This window comes from Pelobates fuscus, chromosome 3 (genome assembly GCF_036172605.1).
Source record: "Pelobates fuscus isolate aPelFus1 chromosome 3, aPelFus1.pri, whole genome shotgun sequence".
Classification (NCBI taxonomy): domain Eukaryota; kingdom Metazoa; phylum Chordata; class Amphibia; order Anura; family Pelobatidae; genus Pelobates; species Pelobates fuscus.
This window is the reverse complement of record NC_086319.1, coordinates 26,095,732-26,119,748: the sequence shown is the minus strand read 5'-3', so window position 1 is coordinate 26,119,748 and position 24,017 is coordinate 26,095,732. Positions and strand designations below refer to the sequence as shown.

Below are 24,017 nucleotides of genomic sequence, written 5' to 3'. Positions count from 1 at the left end.
TTACACACCATAACATTTTCGATTTTCTTTATTGTTTTTAAACATGAAAACATCCTATCCAATGTTTCCTTATGACTTTGTACACTTATTTACACAGATTTGAAGTACTAAATTGGCCACTTCCACTGATTAGCAGGAGGTTCTTCAATTAAAGGTTCCCAGGGTTTCCATTCTGTCATTTTTCTTGCCAGGGACAGTTCATTCTCTGCCTGAAAACATAATTCACAGAAACAAATGAGCAACACCAAGATGGAACTTTGCAATATAGTCAAAATATACAAAAATCTAATTTTCGCATTTGTAATTATTAAATATTAAAAGCGATAGACAAGATAACATCAAGAGAACTAAATAAAAAATAAATAAAAAAACACTATTGTGCCAGAAGAAATATGGAACATAGCCAATATAGCCCAGACTAGTCTTAAAGCTGCCAGCAGTCTATAAGTGTCGGGCCCGTGATCCCAGCACTCCGACCCAATTAATGCCATCCAGGTTGGAGGTCACTGATATGCATTATATCTACTTTCAACTCGGGGAGGGGGGTGGGGTCAGCGGCAGGTGCCTGAACTCAAATGTATTTGCTATGTTGTTTAAATGGCACCTATAATAAAAAGTTAATTGTAAAACACATGCTGCAAAGAAGTGGCTGAATGGCATAAAAAATAATGTTAGAGAGGTCTACCTGCACGAGAACTTCTTCTATTTGCCCACAGTTGATTTTAGCCTCCAGTTTCTGAACATCCTTTTCCTAAAAAATAGTTACATTGTTATTTACATATACATATTAAAAAAAAAGCAAACAAACAAAACAAAAAAAAACACACACACCAAACAAAAACAAAAAAACATATGCTCACTACATACATAGATTTGTGTGTACTATGAGGTAGCTGGTGTTGAGTCAGCTCAAGTGTAAGTGGGAAGTTATCTCCAATACAAGATAATTCTCTGAAGTGTAGCGCAACAGGGTTCCCATAAGTAAAAAAAAAAAGTGTACCAAATGTGTTTGCGTCTTGTGTGCATCTCCAAAAATAGCAAAACTACTCTATCGAAATACAGGTCAACTGTAAGCATTACAAATTGTTTTAAGCTGTGTGACCGTGGCCTAAATTACAACCAGATTAAATCTTCTTGAGGGTGCAATAAAAAACAGCAAATAGCTAAAGGAGCTCTGCAAAGAGACTAGGTTATTATACCATAATAATAATCTGAAATAGATGGTAATTTCTACCACTACTGAAATCAGTTGAGCTCTTAAAAAATAAAAAAAAACACCCTTAATGAAAAAAGGGACATAGAATACAAGCGTAAAGTGGGTAAATATCACACACTCGCATGGGTTAGAGCCAGGTAGGGACAGGCTCAAATAACACAGGAAGATGCTTCTTAGCTGGCACAATCAATCTTTTTTCCACCCCTCGTTCATAGTTAAGGACTTTGTTGTTTTTATAATTTATTTAATGGTTTTAATTATTTTAATAAATGTATGCCAAATGTAAACATTTCATGGTGGACTTCCAACTTCATTTCTGCTTTCTTGTACAAGAAGGGTATTGTCCCCCTATAAGAGAAACACAAGCTGATATACCTAGAGCAAGGCATATTGGGCTCTAGATAAGGTGAACATTATTCACATATATTTAAAGGGACACTATAGTCACCAGAACAACTACAGCTTATTGTATTTGTTCTGGTTAGTAGAATCATTATTTTCAAGCTTTTTGCAGTAAACACTGTCTTTTCATAGAAAATGCAGTGTTTACATTAAAGCCTAGGGATACCTCCACTGACCACTCCTCAGATGGCTACTAGAGGAGCTTCCTGGGGTAGTGCTTCAAAGTGTGACTGAAATTTAGGGTTTCCACCCTCTGCATGGAGACACTGAAATGTACTCAGAGATGCATTGACTTAATGCATCTCTATGAGGAGATGCTGATTCGACAGGGCTGTGTTTGGCTTGTGCTGGCTCTGTCCCTGATCTGCCTTCTTAACAATCTGAGCAAATCCAATACTTTTCTATGAGAAAGCATTGGGATTGGCTCAGATCACCACTTCTGATGTCAGCCGAGCAGGCAGATCAGGGGTAGAGCCAGCAGCAGCAGACTGGAATAAAGGCAAGATTTTACTATATTTAGCAGGGGACTAGATAGTAATTTTAACACTATAGGGTCAGGTATACAGCTTTGTGTTCCTGACCCTATAGTGTTCACTGTATTACACTAGAAGCTTTTTGTTTTCTATATTTCTTTGAATGATAATAGAAGGAAACAGAAAAAGAATAGCATTTGTGCCAGCTAAGGAGCAGATCTGTTAGTGTAATTTGAGCCTGTCCCTACCTGGCTCTAACCCATGTGAGTGTGTAACATTTCTCATTACTCTCCCAAATTAGAACGTTACGCTTGTATTCTATGTCCCCTATTTGAATAAGGGTAAGTGTTTTTTTGGGGGGCTCCACTGTTTTACTGGTGGTGGAAACTACCCTGTAGTCAACCTATATTGCATGGTTTTATTTTAAGTCAGGGAGAGACTCACATCAGTTTGGCAGCAGTGGTGTTCAATACAGTTGTGACAAACTGCCATTTGCCACTGGGCATTGGAGAGGACTTATTGCTAGCCTCCTGCCCTGCGACTATGGCCCTGGAAGGTATTGCCCTTTGAGACTTGTATTTGGGCCCAATGGATGTTTGTATTCTGTTCCTGGCCCTTTAAATACTTGGGAGCAGTGTTCCAACTTTTGAACTGGCACTTCGAATGCAGTCGAAGTGCCGAAGCCGTCGAAGTGCCGAAGCGGCCGCCATTACAGTCGAACGGTACCGTGGCGGCACCCATTTTAATCCAGTCGAACGCGGTGAGCTGTACCTTCCCCTACTCTTCGACACTTCGACAAAAGTCGAAGTGAGTTCGACGATTCGAACGGCGCCTTCGGATGGGACTTTGTAACTTTTCAGGGCAGAAATAGACCGACCGCACAGCCTGAATCTGTGGAACTGTTTTGGGCAGGGAAATTTGCTTGCGGTGGGTCATAAAGGACTTCCAGCTAACTCTTTAACCCCTGGATGGAATTAGCTGAATTTTGGATATGTTTGTAAGTAAAGTATGCTGATGTATAGTTTTAATTGGATGTATAGTTTTAAAGTTACAAAAATGTATGTTTAAACTGTATGTTATAATTGGGTTACCTCTCAGGCTAAGGGGAGGGAATCTGTGGGAGGTAACCATCGTGTGATTGGGTAATGGTTAATTGGATGTGGGCGTCTCCCTTGCAGGGGAGAACTGCATAAAAGCAGAGTGAGTGTAATTAAACTAGAGAGTTCTTCTTGACCCTCAATACATAGCCTGGTCTTGTTATTGGAGGGAACTGCTATATCACACTGGGGATTGCTATGCGCTGCATACTTCCTTGAGCTTTAATCACTTGTTCTTGTTCCTGTTACGCTCTCCTTGGAGGAGAGGTCTTTCCCACACGGTCCTGAATGCTGGAGGTTCATTCAGGGTGGAAAGAAGACGGCGCGGCTCCAGTTAAGCTACGGCGGTTGTGGAGTCGTCTGCAGTCCTCAGGAAGCGCTAGGAGCATCAGTCAAAGGAAGGCATCTGTTACAACAGTTTATTCACTTCTTTGCACAGATCACTTTGGTTTTTGGATTCTTATACCATACTATCTCTGAATAAACCTGGAAACAAACATAACTTACTGTCTGTATGGCATTCACTCTGTCATTGACAATTTGCTCAGTGTATTTCCTGTACGCAGCATCTTGAGGGATGGTCTGCAGTACGGTCAGAATCTTGGAATACAATATTCTTAGACGCTGGGGAATAAAAAAAAATATATATAAAAAAAAAAAAAGGAATAAAAAAGGAAAATCCATATTTATTAAATTACAAATTAAAACTTCTTACAACAGTGCGGAATGTGGCGGATTCATTTTACCACAACTCTATTGTAAAGCAGTTTTATTTTGCATTTCATGTTTTATGTATCATCTACCTCCTCGCAGGTGCCCAGGAGACCCAGGTATGTGTCAAACAATGCAAAAAGGGTTTGATACTTATGCAGGGAACATTGCCAGTAGCCTCTTGGTACCATAACCACACAGCACACTGTAGTTAAATAATGGTGCTAATGGTTTCTTGCAGTTTCTGAGTTTTTTTGCATGACAGTACAGATACATTATTACACTTTCAGTACTGCAGTGTTCAATAACAACCATAGGGCCTGCTCCATCATCATCATCATCATTTCAAATAATACAGTGAAATAGGCAAATATGTAAATGTAGTTTGAAATTAGACTGGGTTGTATAGTAAGCATTCAAGAAGATAACATAACTTTTATAAGTTGCTCCCTGTGAATCACCATCATTACTTAATGGCAGCACCTCTATTTTTTATGCATTAAATAAAAAAAAAAAAAGTATTTTAAAAGCAAAAAAGTAAAGAAACAAAACTAATTTTTATAATTCCTAGACCTGTAGCACTAAATATTGCAGCTGACAGAACTAACTCTGACCCGTAAAGGGCTCCATCAGCCATGATCCTCTCAATCTAGTGTATAGGTTTTTTCTTCTTCTTGCTCAATAAACTGTCAAGCAGAAGTTTATGGGAATGCACTTAGTAACAAACTGCAACTCCACTCATACAGAATGAACAGAACTGCTGAATGAGCTGGTAGCAGCTAGAAGTGGATGCTATCAGTTTATCTACAACAAGCAGTGACCACGCAGTGACCACACAGTGACCACACAGTGACCACACATGTGCACTGCTTCAGCTCAGGCTCTTGCTGGTAGAGGAAAGAATGTCCATCCTAGCTGTGTGTGTGTAGTAAGCAAACAGCATTCGTACAATGAGCAAAACATGGTCATCAAAAATAGCACAGATTTCACCTTTGGCAGCAGAGCCAGGGTGCAGGCTGATATTTGCAGCATATTTTGCAAATTGCTGCAGTTTATAAACCAATCTGGACAGGGGGAGGGTTATTATGCGTACCATAACTTTATAATCATTGCAAAGTTGTTAAGGTGGCAAGAGTTACACTTTCCTTAGAAAGCATTTAAAAGTAAGTGTCTGGGAATTCCTGTTAGGATGACAATGCAACATCTTCTGAAAATGAAAATTGATCAGTCCGCATACCTCATGTGGATTCTGGGATACAGCTAATCCAACCAAGCCAGTGGTCTGTGGGAGAAGAGAAAAAAAAAAAGATAACAATGAGTTACTATAAGAAAACATGGTTTCAGCTTTCAATTAATTTGTTTTGCTAAAAATGCATTATAGTTATGCAATGAAAAATTATATTATTTACATATACAAATATGTTGTTGCATTTATTGACATAAAAAGTACTGCAAAGGATGGGTAATAAAGCTTGCAAATGCATTAACATATTTGCAGCAAATTAACAGATTGTGATCGCTGATAAATGGCTTAACAGTTCAATTCAGTCGGAATCTGTACTGTTCTACAAAGAAACCTTTAGACAAGATTCAACATATCTATTTTGTCATTCTCCGTCTCCTGAAAGAGGGGACAAAATGTGGAGATCAGGTCAAGTGTTGTATTTATTTATATATCCTAAAAACAGTCACTAATGGTGCAGGGCTTCACTGTTGGAGCAAACAATTGAGACCCCAGTCATGAATCCAAGACACTCTGCTATATAGGCATATCTTAACAGTGGAGTAGGACTCAGTCTCATGAATCTCAAACAGTACCGGGCTATACAGGGCATGGAAAGGCACTCCAGCTATAAAGTACTATCAATCCCATCAATATCAGCCACTCAGAGCAATACAGTATTGACATTCCAGCTTTGAAGGACTATCAATCCCATGGATCTCAGCCACTCAGAGCTATACAGTGAAGGACTATGACTCTCATTGCTCGCAGGCAGGGCTATACAGTGACACTCCAGCTGTGAGGGACTATGACTCTCATTGCTCTCAGGCAGGCAGGGCTATACAGTGACACTCCAGCTGTGAGGGACTATGCCTCTCATTGCTCTCAGGCAGGCAGGGCTATACAGTGACACTCCAGCTGTGAGGGGCTATGACTCTCATTGCTCTCAGGCAGGCAGGCAGCGCTATACAGTGACAATCCAGCTGTGAGGGACTATGCCTCTCATTGCTCTCAGGCAGGCATGGCTATACAGTGACACTCCAGCTGTGAGGGACTATGACTCTCATTGCTCTCAGGCAGGCAGGGCTATACAGTGACACTCCAGCTGTGAGGGACTATGCCTCTCATTGCTCTCAGGCAGGCAGGGCTATACAGTGACACTCCAGCTGTGAGGGATTATGCCTCTCATTGCTCTCAGGCAGGCAGGGCTATACAGTGACACTCCAGCTGTGAGGGACTATGCCTCTCATTGCTCTCAGGCAGGGCTATACAGTGACACTCCAGCTGTGAGGGACTATGACTCTCATTGCTCTCAGGTAGGCAGGGCTATACCGTGACACTCCAGCTGTGAGGGACTATGCCTCTCATTGCTCTAAGGCAGGCAGGGCTATACAGTGACACTCCAGCTGTGAGGGACTATGACTCTCATTGCTCTCAGGCAGGCAGGCAGGGCTATACAGTGACACTCCAGCTGTGAGGGACTATGCCTCTCATTGCTCTCAGGCAGGCAGGGCTATACAGTGACACTCCAGCTGTGAGGGACTATGACTCTCGTTGCTCTCAGGCAGGCAGGGCTATACAGTGACACTCCAGCTGTGAGGGGCTATGACTCTCATTGCTCTCAGGCAGGCAGGCAGGGCTATACAGTGACACTCCAGCTGTGAGGGACTATGCCTCTCATTGCTCTCAGGCAGGCATGGCTAAACAGTGACACTCCAGCTGTGAGGGACTATGCCTCACATTGCTCTCAGGCAGGCAGGGCTATACAGTGACACTCCAGCTGTGAGGGACTATGACTCTCATTGCTCTCAGGCAGGCAGGGCTATACAGTGACACTCCAGCTGTGAGGGACTATGCCTCTCATTGCTCTCAGGCAGGCAGGGCTATACAGTGACACTCCAGCTGTGAGGGACTATGCCTCTCATTGCTCTCAGGCAGGCAGGGCTATACAGTGACACTCCAGCTGTGAGGGACTATGCCTCTCATTGCTCTCAGGCAGGCAGGGCTATACAGTGACACTCCAGCTGTGAGGGACTATGCCTCTCATTGCTCTCAGGCAGGCAGGGCTATACAGTGACACTCCAGCTGTGAGGGACTATGACTCTCATTGCTCTCAGGCAGGCAGGGCTATACCGTGCACTCCAGCTGTGAGGGACTATGCCTCTCATTGCTCTCAGGCAGGCAGGGCTATACAGTGACACTCCAGCTGTGAGGGACTATGACTCTCATTGCTCTCAGGCAGGCAGGGCTATACAGTGACAGTCCAGCTGTGAGGGACTATTGCTCTCAGGCAGGCAGGGCTATACAGTGACACTCAAGCTGTGAGGGACTATGCCTCTCATTGCTCTCAGGCAGGCAGGGCTATACAGTGACACTCCAGCTGTGAGGGACTATGACTCTCATTGCTCTCAGGCAGGCAGGGCTATACAGTGACAGTCCAGCTGTGAGGGACTATTGCTCTCAGGCAGGCAGGGCTATACAGTGACAGTCCAGCTGTGAGGGACTATGACTCTCATTGCTCTCAGGCAGTAATTCCTGCTCACACACAGCACAGGAGGCCGGCTGTCTCCCTCCCACCCCCATTCCTGGCTATTAGAGCAATGTGTGGATAATAACCCCGCAGGCCGCCAATAATCAGACTGTCCCCCGGTAACTCCCCGCACAGAGCGCACAGCCGGGGTACAGCCGGGTTACGGTGACCTCCGCAGGCTCACCTTCTTCAGCACACCGGCCATCTTTATCCCGCGGTGCACGATGGGTACAGAGCCAGCCGCAGGCAGTGCTAGTAAATAGCGGAGAGACCGAGCGACGGGAAACGACGTGACGTAGGCAGGAGCAATCTATCGCCGAGCAGCGAGATACATGGAAACAGCTGGGAACTCAGTGCTACTAGGCATGCTGGGTAATGGAGGGAGCTGGCTGGCTACACAAGGGTTACCATGGGAACAGCCACAGCCTGGCAGTAATCACATGGGCGCAGCCTGGCAATAATGCCATGGGCAGCCTGGCAATAATACCATGGGCACAGCCTGGCAATAATACCATGGGCAGCCTGGCAATAATACCATGGGCACAGCCTGGCAATAATACCATGGGCAGCCTGGCAATAATACCATGGGCACAGCCTGGCAGTAAAACCATGGGCACAGCCTGGCAGTAATACCATGGGCACAGCCTGGCAGTAATACCATGGGCACAGCCTGGCAATAATACCATGGGCAGCCTGGCAATAATACCATGGGCACAGCCTGGCAGTAAAACCATGGGCACAGCCTGGCAATAATACCATGGGCACAGCCTGGCAGTAATACCATGAGCACAGCCTGGCAATAATACCATGGGCACAGCCTGGCAGTAATACTATGGGCACAGCCTGGCAGTAAGACCATGGGCACAGCCACAGCCTGGCAGTAATACCATGGGCACAGTCTGGCAGTAATAACATGGGCACAGCCTGACAATAATAACATGGGCAGTCTGGCAGTAATTCCATTGGCACAGCCACAGCCTGACAGTAATACTATGGGCACAGCCAGGCAGTAATACCATGGGCACAGCCTGGCAGTAATACTATGGGCACAGCCTGGCAGTAGTACCATGGGCACAGCCTGGCAGTAATAACATGGGCACAGCCTGACAATAATAACATGGGCACAGCCTGGTAGTAATACCATGGGCACAGCCTGGTAGTAATGATGTGGGATTATTAAAAATCTTTATTGTACTTGCATTGAATTATTGCACTAACTCCATTTTAACTTCATACTGTGACAATCCTCCATCTTGTCCTCCTAACCTGACTTCTTCAATCCTCCATTTTGTCCTCATAACCTAACTTGTTCATTTTAAAACCACCTTACATGACAGAATTTCCCAGCACATCTAATACAATAGACAAAGACTGTATTTTCTATAAAGACATGATTAACACAGGAATTGCTGACTTTTCCTTAACTTGCAACATAGTATAATTTGAAGGCCATGAGAACACAGTAGTAATGAAATGTTCTATTCATAAGAGACCTTGCACCTGGCCACGAGGCCTGAGATCACTGACCGTGTAAAATGACGCTCAAGACCCCCTTGTCCCCACCCGTGTCCAGAACAATCCCACCTCTTGGTGGGTGGGCACGGGACTAACCACTTAATTTTTGAGCCAATTAGTAATATTGATAGGAGGACACTAATCCCGACACTTAACAATTAATCCAATTAATGATGTTTATTTGCTGATATTCTAATAATCAATGATGACGCAAAATGCCTCTTAAAAGGGCCTGCGCGCCCGCTTTTTAATCACTTGCCAATAAATTTTCTCGAAGTTATTTTAACCTGAACTCCGTGTGTCAGACTTAATTACTTCAGCGTATATACGCAATTCAATTTTACTAATTTGGACAGGAACAGATAGACATTTAAACATTTTGGTTTACTGCTAAAAAGTACCATAACAACTTGGCACCCAACGTGGGGCATCGGGCTATGTCCGGCCGGTGAGCCGTCCTAAGGAAGACAAGGGTGGACGGAGGAATCCAGGGGGAAGGAAAGGAGATTGATCACCTCCAGGTACACGGTAGAGACTTCTGCAGAGCCACCGGTATGTTCCGGCCCCTTTGATTGACCCGTCCACGTGTCTGTGACTGCTTCCCGGGAGGACATCAAAGACAGGTAATATCTTGCCCGGTGCCTCGTTACTCACTTGTTTACCTGCATTTTAGTCTATCTGTTGCCTGGGTGTGTTTGAATTGTTTGCCTGTTTCCCCATTTTGAGATAAAGGGGGGTGGACCTGCGGGGGATTTGCCTGGGGTTCTCTGTCTTGCTTGTTTTCCCCTTTTTGGGATAAAGGGGGGTGGACCTGAGGGGATTTGCCTGGGTCTTCAGTTTGTTAGTCTATCTGTTTGTATTTTACCCCTTTTGGGATAAAGGGGGGTGGACCTGAGGGGATTTGCCAGGGTCTTCTGTTGCCTGTTTTACAGCCTAGCTAGCTTTTTGGTAACCCACAGCTTCGGCTGGGGGGAGTCCGGTTTTGGTAACCCACAGCTTCGGCTGGGGGGAGTCCGGTTTTGGTAACCCACAGCTTCGGCTGAGGGGAGTCCGGTTTTGGTAACCCACAGCTTCGGCTGAGGGGAGTCCTTTTGGTAACCCACAGCTTCGGCTGGGGGGAGTCCGGTTTTGGTAACCCACAGCTTCGGCTGGGGGGAGTCCGGTTTTGGTAACCCACAGCTTCGGCTGGGGGGAGTCCGGTTTTCTTTGGTAACCACAACCCTGAGCGCTGGGGCTGGTGGGATTCCAGTTTTCTGTTTATTTGTGAGGGGGGCTTAGTCTTGTGGCAGGGGACTCTGTTTCCTGGGGGAATTCAAGTGGGCATTGCTTGTTTTCCGCATCACGTGGTAGTGAGACTTATAAGTGGGTTTTATAGGGGCACTACGGGAGTGAGGATAGAGGTGGCCACATTCTTGTGGGCTACTGTGCAGAGGGAGGCTGACGGAACTCGGACCGGTGTCAGTTGTTTTCCGTGGCCGCTGGTAGTGAGACTTACGAAAGTTGTTCTCCGAGCGGAGACACTACGGGGTTGAGGGAGGTGACTTTGGAGTAAGCACACGAGTAAAGGAAAGGAATTACTGTTGATTTCATTTGAACTGTGATGCATGCACTGTATTTCAACTGTATTGTTGTCTTGTTTGTTTAATGAGGAGTCTCATGAACTCCTGTGTCTGTCTCTAAGGATTTTCCTTGCCTTTCATCTTTTCTACACTTCCTATATTGTTATACTATCCACTCCCATTTCTCTTAAAAGAGAAGTGATTGGTCACACACTTCTCACCTCGCTCCAATCCGTGTCTACCACCCCGGGTAGGCGGATTCAGTGACTGGTCTACGTTTTGGGAAGACGCACCTGAGAAAGTCCCACGGTCCTCGGGTGGCAGTCGAGCATTGTAGACGTTCCTGTTCAATTTTCCTTCTCTCTCTCTATATCTAGGACGCTGGTATAGGGGTAAAGAGACTATGGGACAGGATTTAGATAAGCCCAGTAAGGGCTGGTTAGCATGTGATTTAGTAGAGAACAGAGAGGGTGAGGAGATGGTTAAAGGTGTTGAAAGGATTGCAAAAGTATGTAAAATTGCTGTACCGACATGTGGAAGATTACAACCAGAAAGTTGGCGCAAGTTACTGACAGAAATGAAAGGCAAGCTAACAGATAATGATTTATTAAAGACTGCTGAAGCATGGTACAGAGTAGCGAAGGCTATTCAGTTAGAAGGTTGGGTTGAGGAAGAGATAAATCACAAAGGTGTGAAATTGTTTGTGTATCATAAGAATTGTGTTGCTGGGGTTTACCCTCAGCCAGCGCCCCAAAATGGCGCCCAGGGGATGTCTATCCCCAAGGTTCAGTCAGCAGTAGGTGATAGCCAGCTGACTATGTTCCCCACTCCCAATCCTCCCGAATCCCATCCCATCACCTCCCCTGTCTGCCCGGTCCTGAATTCTGATGGATCTTTCTTTACCCCTTCCCCGTCTCTAACAGTCCCATCATCCTCATCCATCCCCACGCTACCTTCCATGCCTAATCCTAACATTTCATCTGCCATTTCCTCCCTGCAATCCCTCTCCGTAGCTAATCCCCTCCCATCAGCATCCGCCCAACTAACTACCCCTCCCTCCCTTGCTCCGACTCCTCCTTCTGCACCCATCCCTACCAATCCCGTCCTGTCTCCTCCCATAACCGGCTCCACCCCAGTCCAATACCCTACCTCTTTAAATGTAACTACCCACCCTACTCTTCTGCCCTCCCCTGCCTGGCCCTACCCCTTCCCATATCCCATGGCCCTGCCCTACCCCGGTTACCCTCCCTTTCCCCAAGCCACTCCCCAGGTTCCGGTCATGCCCAGTCCGGCTCAGTCTGCCCCGGATGTACCCATATCAAACATGGCCGCCACTTCCTCCCTTAATCCTAATGCAACTCCTTTTCCCGCCTCCAATATGGCGGCCCCCAGTTCAGCCCTGATGCCGGTAATCCCCGGTGACTACCTGTCCCCAGGTTATGACTCGCTAGCCACCCCTGCATCTGGGGCTCCTTCCCATCCTCCGATCCTTTCACCTCACGCGGGCCCTGCACCACGTAAGAGAGCCAACATCATAGAATTCGATGACGAAGAGGAGGACAGGGTATCCCATGTCTCATCGGAGGTCGCTGCGGGAGCCCCAACTCATCGTTCTATCGATGATCCCTTCGGCCACAAGGGTCGGGGAGAACGGGCCCCTCCTAAGTATGTTGCTTTTAACCCCACTCAGGCTAGTGCTTTAATGAAATCACTCCCTGACCCAGAAAAGCAACCTATGCCCTTTTACCGAGGGGTAGTTCAAATTCAAAAGACTTATTCCGCCGCATGGCGTGATTTACTGAGTATTTGTGCCATTAAAGCAGGGGATGCATACTGGCCAAGCATGGCCCGACACCTCAGTACAGATCTACTCAGCAGTGACGTTGATTACCCCTCCGGAGTAACTTTTTGCAACCAATTAAGAGAATGGGCTAAGGATAAACTTGCAGATCAGGCTGCTGGCCTTACTGATGTTATACAAGATAAAGGAGAATCAGTGGAAAGGTTTCACGCAAGACTGTACCAAATGTTCACAGATTTGGGGTTTGATCTTACTGACAAGATTCATTCACAAATGCTGTCCGGTGCTTTTGTCCAAGGTGTTAAAGACTCAATACGCAAGGGAATTATTGCTGCCCGCCCTGAATATAAGGTTGTTCCCCTGGATACTTTACTCCTAGTTGCTAGGGGCCTAGAGTCTGCCCAGACCCCCAGAAGGCCAAGCTCTGCTCCTCTTATGGTGGCACGCACTACCCCTATTCCCAAGGGTACCAGACCAGAGGATGGTGTTTGTTTTAATTGCAAGGCCAAAGGGCATTTTAAAAGTGATTGCCCGGAACCCAGGAGAGAGCCAAGAAAGCCATCCAGGCCTGCCCCGGCCCCCAAGGCCGAGAAGGAGGTTCCGATAATTGAGGAACCAGATGATTAGGAAATTGGCAAGCCTGTGTCATTAACCCCTGTTATGGCAGTGTCTACAGGGGATAAGGGGGGGGCACTTGCTACAGTGACTTTACCCATTGAGGGCCAACCAACCACATTTCTTGTTGACACAGGTGCAGCCCGTAGTGTTCTAAGAGAACAAGACCTGCCAGACCCATCTTTCCTGTCCAATATTGATGTCTCTTGTGTTGGAGTGGATGGCCAGCCAAGACACAGCCCTTTAACAACTCCACTACGAGTTGGCTCTAGCCTGCTTGCTCGTTTTGTGGTATCCTCCACTTGCCCAATTAACCTGTTAGGTGCTGATGTTCTCTCACGCCTGCAAGCATCCATCACCTTCACCCCAGATGGGCAGATAGAAATGTCTACACCTCTATCTGAATCAGACACCTCAGCCTTGTGCTCCTTGCCTCTGATGCTGCATTTGGAAAAGCCCCGTGAGGAAGCAGCAGAATTAAGGTCCAATTTCCCAGAGGTATTAAAAACACAGGTGCCCGCCAAGTTATGGTCCTCAGGCCCAGAGGACATAGGTCACCTAAATGTTCCCCCTGTGGTTGTAAAGCTTATTCCAGGAGCTTAGTTACCAAGAAAGCCACAATATCCATTAAAACCAGCACAGGCTGCTGCCATTTCTATCCACATCAAGGCACTCCTGGAGAAGGGTGCCCTGGTAAAATGTAAATCTGAATGCAACACTCCATTATTTCCTGTGAAAAAGAAAACTCCAAAAGGTGAGCCTGAAAAGTACAGGATGGTTCAGGATCTCCGTGCTGTCAATGAAGCTACCGTCCTGGACACCCCTCTTGTACCAAATCCCCATACTCTGCTCTCTGGAGTCCCACCATCTGCAAAATTTTTCACAGTCATTGACCTGGCCAATGCCTTTTTCAGTGTCCCACTGGACCCTTCCTGTCAATACCTGTTTGCTTTCACTCATGAGATGCAACGATTTGCAAAGGCCATGGGTACCATCCTTGACCCATGGCAAGTTGAGCACCCAGAAGTTGTTTTGCTCCAGTATGTGGATGATTTACTGCTCTGTGGAGATGATATACCCACTACTGAAAAGTGTTCAATTAGCCTTCTTTCCTATTTGGCAGAACAAGGATGCAAAGCTTCACTCATCAAGCTGCAATTCTGCCAACCTTCAGTGATTTTCCTTGGACATTGTCTATCTCAAGGCACCAGACATCTTACTCGGGACCGGGTAAGAGCCGTACTGGACATTCCACCTCCAAGGACTTTGAAGTCTCTTCATGCCTTCCTAGGCCTCATTTCCTACTGCGGAGCATGGATCCCAGAAGCCTCTCTGCTTATGCAACCTCTCTATGATGCTCTTAAGTCTGACCCATTCTGTTTGACCAATGAAGCTCTGGACAATTTCAATGCTCTCAAACGTGCCATTGCTTCTGCTCCTGCCCTGGGCCTACCTGATTACACCAAACCTTTCAAATTATTTGTCTCCGAAAGACAAGGCCATGCAACAGGAGTTCTCACCCAAACTAATGACTTAAGAGGCCGCCAGAGGCCTATTGGATATTTCTCATGTCAACTGGACATTGTGGCCAGAGGGACCCCTTCCTGTCTCAGGGCTGTTTTTGCTGCAAGAGAGCTCATAGAAAGAACCTCAGACCTGGTCCTTGGCCACCCTCTGGTTGTTTTGGCCCCTCATGACATTTCTGCCATCATCAACCAAGTCCAGCTCAAGCACGTGTCTCCAGCCAGACACCTACGCCTACAGTGCCATCTTCTTCTGCCTGACAACATTTCCATCCAAAGATGTCAAGTTCTTAACCCGTCCACTCTTCTTCCACTCCCTGAGGGGGGTATCTATTATGGATTTATCACGGATGAAACCTACATTTACCTGCTCTGTGGATGTATCAAGAAAGTCATGCATCCACATTTGACATTTTATGAAGATGAGACACCTCTTTGTGAAGGCCCGGATTACGCCTTCTGTACCATGTGGTACAAGCCGAACATTACTCCTGAACCTTGCTATGAAGATGAGCTTTACCACTGGACTGATGTAAAGCTCACTGCTCAAGATTTCTATTGTGACTCTGAAGGCAATAGCATGGTCTTGGTCCAACTACCTCAACAACTCAACTACCTCTACCGCCATTGGGATACTGCTATCCCACATATTCCTGTTACCAAATTGAAGACAAGGTCATGGAATGATCTTGGGCCCATGGCGAAGCTATGGGCCACCATGGATGAAGAACAGCTACAGGAAAATGGTATTGTCAAATACCCAACAACTGACCTTCTGGAAGCATGGCCACGCCACTTCCTAGAAAAAGAATTTCAAGATCTGGTCATAGTGAATGATTATGACCCTGAAACACCTCATGACTGTTTTGAACAGATGAAAATGGAGACAGTGCACCTACCAACTGTGCATGAGAATCCATTACCAGATCCAGATTTCACCCTGTTTGTGGATGGTTCAAGATATGCTGATGAAGAAGGAAGATATCATACAGGATATGCCGTAACCACAACAGATGAAGTTATCAAATCATCATCCTTACCGCCAGCAATGTCTGCGCAAGAAGCTGAATTACAGGCTCTGACTTCAGCATGCAAAATTTCCGAAGGAAAACGTGCCAACATCTATACAGATTCAAGATATGCTCTGGGCGTGGCACATGACTTCGGCCTAATTTGGAAGACAAGAGGATTTCTTACCACCGCCGGTACACCAGTCAAACATAGTACTGCAATCAAGGAGCTAATGGATGCCCTCCTACTCCCTAAAGAAGTGGCCGTTTTGAAGGTAAAGGCCCATGGGAAATTGGATACAGATGAAGCAAAGGGCAACCATTTGGCTGATCAGGCTGCTAAGCTAGCAGCCAGGGATCTGCAGGAAGTGGATGAAGAAGTGTCCGGACAAGAAGAAGAAGAAGTCCCTATTTTTGCTCTGCAAACTCTTCCTACTGATTTGCGAATTTTGCGAGAACAGCAAGCTGCAGTCACTCCTGAAGAAATCCAGAAATGGAAAAAGAAAGGAGTTGTCCAAAAGGACGGAATATATTACAACAACTTCAAATTTTGTCTTCCCAGAAATTTATATCCCAGTTGTCCAATGGGCACATGGGCCTGCACACCTGTCAAAAGAATTGATGGCCGCCCTCATACAGAAGTATTATGAAGCACCTGGAATTACAACATTGATCAATAGCTTCTGCAAGGCCTGTGTCATTTGTGCAAAATGCAATCCAGGAAAACCAATCAAGGTGCCTGCAAAACACCTGGCAAAGCCCATGTACCCCTTCCAGCGAATTCAAATTGACCACATCCAAATGCCCAAGAGTGGGCCCCATGAATATGCACTAGTCATAGTGGACATGTTCTCAGGATGGCCAGAGGCCTACCCAGTGGCCAATATCACTGCAAAAACAACCGCAAGACGCCTACTTACAGAGATAGTATGTAGGTTCGGACTCCCAGAAGTCATTGAAAGTGATCAAGGCCCAGCTTTCACAGCAACAGTGACTAAAGAAATTTGGACTGCTCTAGGGGTGACTCTAGCCTTCCACACCCCTTACCACCCACAAAGTAGTGGTAAAGTAGAGCGCATGAATGGCACTCTAAAAGCCAGAATGTTAAAAATGTCACAAGAAACAAAAATGCCCTGGCCAGAAAGCCTGTCAATAGCTTTATTTAGTGTTAGGCACACACCTAGAGGGAAGCATTCACTGTCCCCATATGAGATTCTATTTGGGACAGCACCCAGACTAGGTTGTTATTATCCGCAGCAGTTACAGCTCCAATCAGATGTTTTAGTAGACTATGTAACTGAACTTGCAAGTGCCTTAAACAAAATACATGCCCAAGTTTTCTCTTCAATTCCAGATCCCGATTTGGATACAGGTACCCATAACCTGCTTCCCGGAGATTGGGTTCTGGTCAAGAAGTTTGTGCGGAAAAATACCCTGGAACCAAGATTTGACGGTCCATTCCAAGTTCTCCTGATTACCGCAACCTCCGTCAAACTGGCCGGTAGGCCAAATTGGATCCACGCTTCCCACTGCAAGAAATCTCCTGCCCCAGAGGAAGCGGATACCGCACAAGCATGTACCTCTGGTACACCTTCTCCTTAATTAGCCTCATAAAGGCCCAGCAAGTAGCCATTACCAAAGATGTTAGTGGGTACACCTTCTGGTATAATTCATCGTGCACCCATGTGGCTACTTATACCTTTGATTACTGTGATATTGTAGAATGCCCATTTCCCACGTCACAAATCCAGAGTATCTATAGAGATATCCCTCATTCAAAAGACCCATATGTTTGTGTAGTTGACAAGCAATGGGGGCACAATTGTAACCATTGGGGGGCGGCGGGATGGAATGCCGGGCCTGCCTGGGGTTACAAACCAAAAAGTGCCTTATCTAAAGTAGATAATCATGGTAGATCCCTTCTCCAGAGAAGGACTTTGAGAAAGCCTGGGGGGGGTACACCAATGAAATTAATCCTTAACATTGAGCATCCAAGCCCAACAGATGCAGACCAGTATGTGATGGGAATGTATTGGAAAAAGGGTTCCTACCGTAAATTAGGGCATTTCTACCTCAAAGATATGTGTAACTCCTCTGAGTGGCAAGGGGCCACCCATATGGTCCCTAACCCATTAAAACCTCATATCCAGACCTTTCAAGACATGATGGCCATTGCTAACCCCACCTTTGAAGATACCATGGCCGCTGAAACAGGTTTTAATGATGTAAATTTATGGTTAGAATGGATGAAATATAATGCTAATAAGCATAACAAGACCGCATGCTATGTATGTGGCGGTGCCCGGCCTCATCTGGGTACTGTGCCTTTAATCCTGCCAGTAGATATAGAAGAATGTGTTTTAAGCCTTTTTGCCTATCACTATAATTTTAACAGGTCCATATGTATTGCATGGACAAAGGAGTATCCTCTCCTAACCAAGGATGTCAAACCCCCAGATGGTATTACCGTGTATAAAGGTAATTACACTTGTTATGCTAATTATGATGGAATTGGTAAATTCTTGGGTAACTTCTCTAAAGGGTATTGTGCTACCTACAGAAATGTCTCTATGAACTTGTTGCAGTTTCACACCAGGTCATTAGGGGATATTTACTGGTTGTGTGGGGATTTACAGCTAAGATCCAGAATGGACAAAGAGTGGTGGGGGGAGTGTACTTTGGCTAAAGCCATCATGCCTATACACATCATTTCTGACACACACCTCGTCACCCATGAGTCCAGACACACTAAGGTTAAGCGTGACGCCCCAGTGAAAGGAAGTTTTGATCCTCATGTGTATATTGATGCCATTGGAGTGCCTAGGGGGGTGCCCAATGAGTTTAAAGCAAGAGATGAAGTTGCTGCAGGATTTGAATCACTTTTTGCCATAGTTACCACAAACAAGAATTTAAATTGGATAAATTACATTTATTATAATCAACAGCGTTTTGTTAATTATACCAGAGACGCCCTCCAGGGGTTGGCCGAACAGTTGCAGGCCACATCCCAAATGGCTTTCCAGAATAGAATGGCCCTAGATATGATCTTAGCCGAAAAAGGAGGGGTTTGTAAAATTTTGCCCGACACCATGACATGTTGTACCTATATCCCAGAAAACACAGGCCCTAATGGTAAAGTTACATTAGCCATAGAGAAATTAAATGACCTGTCTGAAGAGTTAAAAAGGAATTCTGGGATAAAAGATCCCTGGGAAAGATGGTTTGGTTGGATGACAGGATGGCAAAAGGCTTTAATGCATATTGGTATGGCTATACTAATTTTTCTTTTTATCTTTGCTCTTCTCTTTTGTTGTATCCTCCCATGTCTGAGAAAATCCCTCATGAAGACTGTTGACCAAGCGGCCTGGCAGTAATACCAAGCGGCACCCACTTTCACCCATCTCGAAGTTGATGACCAAGATTTCCAAGACATCAACTCACCCTGTCTGCCGCTGCAAACAATCCCTTTTGTTGATAAAGTGCAGGAATTCTAGGAAGGGACTAGCTTAGGGACAGCATCTGTCAGTGAATGGTAAAGGCCCCGTGTGGAGAAGTGGTGGGTTAGCTGCCATGGGACACCCATGGGTGTGAAGTGTTCGAGAGCCATACTGATGGATGAGTTAGCCTATCAGGGTCAGATCTAGGGACAGTCTTGCACTTTGCATTAACACCTAGCTAGCGGCCACGGGGTTTCTGTGCCTTTGGGTTAACACGTCTTCCTGGTACTAACTTAATAAAGTTTTTATCTCTTAGAATCTAACATTTCATAGGGGGGACTGATGTGGGATTATTAAAAATCTTTATTGTACTTGCATTGAATTATTGCACTAACTCCATTTTAACTTCATACTGTGACAATCCTCCATCTTGTCCTCCTAACCTGACTTCTTCAATCCTCCATTTTGTCCTCATAACCTAACTTGTTCATTTTAAAACCACCTTACATGACAGAATTTCCCAGCACATCTAATACAATAGACAAAGACTGTATTTTCTATAAAGACATGATTAACACAGGAATTGCTGACTTTTCCTTAACTTGCAACATAGTATAATTTGAAGGCCATGAGAACACAGTAGTAATGAAATGTTCTATTCATAAGAGACCTTGCACCTGGCCACGAGGCCTGAGATCACTGACCGTGTAAAATGACGCTCAAGACCCCCTTGTCCCCACCCGTGTCCAGAACAATCCCACCTCTTGGTGGGTGGGCACGGGACTAACCACTTAATTTTTGAGCCAATTAGTAATATTGATAGGAGGACACTAATCCCGACACTTAACAATTAATCCAATTAATGATGTTTATTTGCTGATATTCTAATAATCAATGATGACGCAAAATGCCTCTTAAAAGGGCCTGCGCGCCCGCTTTTTAATCACTTGCCAATAAATTTTCTCGAAGTTATTTTAACCTGAACTCCGTGTGTCAGACTTAATTACTTCAGCGTATATACGCAATTCAATTTTACTAATTTGGACAGGAACAGATAGACATTTAAACATTTTGGTTTACTGCTAAAAAGTACCATAACAGTAATACCATGGGCACAGCCTGGTAGTAATACCATGGGCACAGCCACAGCCTGGCAGTAATACCATGGGCACAGCCTGGAAGTAATAACATGGACACAGCCTGGCAGTAATACCATGGGCACAGCCACAGCCTGACAGTAATACTATGGGCACAGCCTGGCAGTAATATCATGGGCACAGCCACAGCCTGGCAGTAATACTATGGGCACAGCCTGGCAGTAATACCATGGGCACAGCCTGACAGTAATACTTTGGGCACAGCCTGGCAGTAATAACATGGGCAGCCTGGCAGTAATACCATGGACACAGCCTGGCAGTAATAACATGGGCAGTCTGGCAGTAATACCATGGGCACAGCCTGGCAGTAATATCATGGGCACAGCCACGGCCTGGCAGTAATACCATGGGCACAGCCTGGAAGTAATAACATGGACACAGCCTGGCAGTAATAACATGGGCACAGCCTGGCAGTAATAACATGGGCAATCTGGCAGTAATACCATGGGCACAGCCTGGCAGTAATACCATGGGCACAGCTACAGCCTGGCAGTAATACCATGGGAACAGCCTGGAAGTAATAACATGGACACAGCCTGACATTAATACTATGGGCACAGCCTGGCAGTAAGACCATGGGCACAGCCACAGCCTGGCAGTAATACCATGGGCACAGTCTGGCAGTAATAACATGGGCACAGCCTGACAATAATAACATGGGCAGTCTGGCAGTAATTCCATTGGCACAGCCACAGCCTGACAGTAATACTATGGGCACAGCCAGGCAGTAATACCATGGGCACAGCCTGGCAGTAATACTATGGGCACAGCCTGGCAGTAGTACCATGGGCACAGCCTGGCAGTAATAACATGGGCACAGCCTGACAATAATAACATGGGCACAGCCTGGTAGTAATACCATGGGCACAGCCTGGTAGTAATACCATGGGCACAGCCACAGCCTGGCAGTAATACCATGGGCACAGCCTGGAAGTAATAACATGGACACAGCCTGGCAGTAATACCATGGGCACAGCCACAGCCTGACAGTAATACTATGGGCACAGCCTGGCAGTAATATCATGGGCACAGCCACAGCCTGGCAGTAATACTATGGGCACAGCCTGGCAGTAATACCATGGGCACAGCCTGACAGTAATACTTTGGGCACAGCCTGGCAGTAATAACATGGGCAGCCTGGCAGTAATACCATGGACACAGCCTGGCAGTAATAACATGGGCAGTCTGGCAGTAATACCATGGGCACAGCCTGGCAGTAATACCATGGGCACAGCCACGGCCTGGCAGTAATACCATGGGCACAGCCTGGAAGTAATAACATGGACACAGCCTGACAGTAATAATATGGGCACAGCCTGGCAGTAATAACATGGGCAATCTGGCAGTAATACCATGGGCACCGCCTGGCAGTAATACCATGGGCACAGCCACAGCCTGGCAGTAATACCATGGGCACAGTCTGGCAGTAATAACATGGTCACAGCCTGACAATAATAACATGGGCAGCCTGGCAGTAATACCATGGGCACAGCCTGACAGTAATACTATGGGCACAGCCTGGCAGTAATACCATGGGCACAGCCACAGCCTGGCAGTAATACTATGGGCACAGCCTGGCAGTAGTACCATGGTCACAGCCTGACAGTAATACTATGGGCACAGCCTGGCAGTAATACCATGGGCACAGCCTGACAGTAATACCATGGGCACAGCCTGACAGTAATAACATGGACACTGCCTGGCAGTAATAACATGGGCACAGCTTGGCAGTAATACTATGGGCAGAGCCTGGCAGTGATACCATGGGCACAGCCTGGCAGTAATACCATGGGCACAGCCTGATAGTAAGAACATGGGCACAGCCTGGCAGTACGAACATGGGCACAGCCTGACAATAATACCATTAGCCAACAACAAAAAATAAAACGGAAAAAAGGAATATCTATATATCAGGAGTCTCTTTTTCCTGTCTCTTTATTCTCTCCTTCTCCGTTACTTTTTTTTCTTTTCCAGTTACGTCACTGGAGCTTTCCAGTGCTGGTATAAAAAGAGCCGGAGTCCTGAGACGTAGCAATCCAGAAACAGGAGAGAAACCATAATCCCTGCCTACACCTTGAGCACCTCCAACACCCATACCTGTACCCACCTGGCCAGTCATTATATGCCACCACCCACCATGAAAGCTTGAATCACCCACTTGTGGGTGGTAAGGACCAGGTTGACTACCACTGGTGTACATCAAAGATTGGCAGGTATAAATTATTATAAACTGATCATTTCAAGCTGAATTGTACTTATTATATAAAACTACAAAATGTCAATCAAAACTGAGCATTTCCTCTGTAGCAGAGCTCTCTGTACCCCATCTGGGTACCTCCGCCAAGGACCGCTTTCTAGCTGGAACCAGGAACAACCTTCTGCCCCAGTCGCCGTGGCTTGACTGGGGTCCTCCTGGAGCCTCTCCGTCCTGGAACAGAATAGGGGACTAGCTCTATTCCCTCCCAGGGACTGGACGACACACAGTCCTAGGAGCTGTAGTCTTTACAAGGACTTTCCCTGCTGAATCCTCCATGAGCTGGAATAAGATGCTGAGCAGTGATTAGCCCTTTCCTCTCCATGTAACTAGACAACACATAGTTCTGGGAGTACAGCTGATTTTATTGAGCCAAACTCTGCCTTTTATGCACAGACCCCAGCATGGGGTCTTCATTGTATTCAACACAAGCCTCTCCCGGAAATCTCTGGGTCTGGGATATAATTGAGTGAAAGACCGTTAAGCTAATTATCTCGCAGGAACAGAGAGCCAAACACAAAAATATAAAAACATAAAAGTATCCCAAAACACAATAAAAACATACAATAACCCCACATATTATACATCCCCATTAGCCCTGATCTGAGCGCCCAAGTTGTCCAAATAGCGCTCAGATCAATGCAGTGTAGGAAAAACTCCACCGTGTCAAAGTTCTGACTGACAGCCCTATGGTCCTATGCCCAAATTAGTTCCAGGGCGTTTGGTGCTTTTGCCGGCCAACTTACGGGAGCTCATGTGTCCAAAATACGGGGCTCTCAGGTAGCATTTGTTCCCTTTAGTCTCAGACACCTTCCCTCCAAAAATGACTCTCCTGGCGGCTTGAAAAATGGTTCAAAACCCCGGACCAAGTCCGGGAACCGCACGGTCACCTCATGCCGAAAACAGTTCCATAACATTTGCGGCTAAGTACCGCTGAGGTGAACGGGAATCCACGAAGTCCTCATGCCGAAATTAGTTCCATAGTGGTCGTGGCTAAGTACCGCTGAGGACAATACATGGATTTTGTTCATGCGAACGGCCTCCAAGGAGCTAGCGTTCAGTTACATTCTAATTAAGGGAAAGTGCCGAACCAGGGAAAGCTGCTAATGGCGGCTGGGCAGGGTAACTCCCGAACGGTGTCTCAGACCTGGACCATAGTTGGTGGGCAGGAGACAAGCTTCCACACTCCTCCAGGAGTTCGTGGCAAGCGTACATGGGAAGGAGTGTTTGTCACATCCTCTTTGCCAATTATCTACATCTTCCTCCAGTTCTATTTAGTATTCACTGGTATGTAAACACTGTTTGGTTGCTGTCCTCGTAGAATGAAAACTGGAGTAAACTGCACAAATAACAAATGTTTTATGAATAAAAACTGAATGTATATTGGCGTTATGTGGCATGTCAGTGTTCACCTACAATTTAAATTAGTGTAATTTTTACTGAAAATTCACAGATAAAACTTAGTGAAAACAAACTGCTTCCTGTTAATTACAAA

General features: G+C 45.9%; 2 protein-coding genes across 3 annotated transcripts in view; one reads left to right on the top strand and one right to left on the bottom strand.

Annotated features, from left to right (window-relative positions):
* NDUFA5 (NADH:ubiquinone oxidoreductase subunit A5) lies at positions 1 to 7,932 on the bottom strand. The gene is made up of 5 exons (XM_063446816.1): positions 7,836 to 7,932; positions 5,137 to 5,181; positions 3,696 to 3,812; positions 686 to 751; positions 1 to 209 (listed from the first exon to the last, which is right to left on the bottom strand). Exons 1-5 carry the CDS (start codon positions 7,854 to 7,856, stop codon positions 108 to 110), a joined length of 351 nt encoding a protein of 116 aa, XP_063302886.1. The 5' UTR covers positions 7,857 to 7,932; the 3' UTR covers positions 1 to 107.
* A 22-nt stretch (positions 7,933 to 7,954) lies between these two features.
* The window catches only part of ASB15 (ankyrin repeat and SOCS box containing 15), a 41,247-nt gene continuing 25,184 nt past the window's right edge, over positions 7,955 to 24,017 (top strand). For both annotated transcript variants that reach the window (XM_063446811.1, XM_063446810.1), the window contains exons 1-2: positions 7,955 to 8,023; positions 22,243 to 22,481. The gene's annotated coding sequence lies outside the window, so the exon portion shown is untranslated. The remainder of the gene's footprint in view (positions 8,024 to 22,242; positions 22,482 to 24,017) is intronic.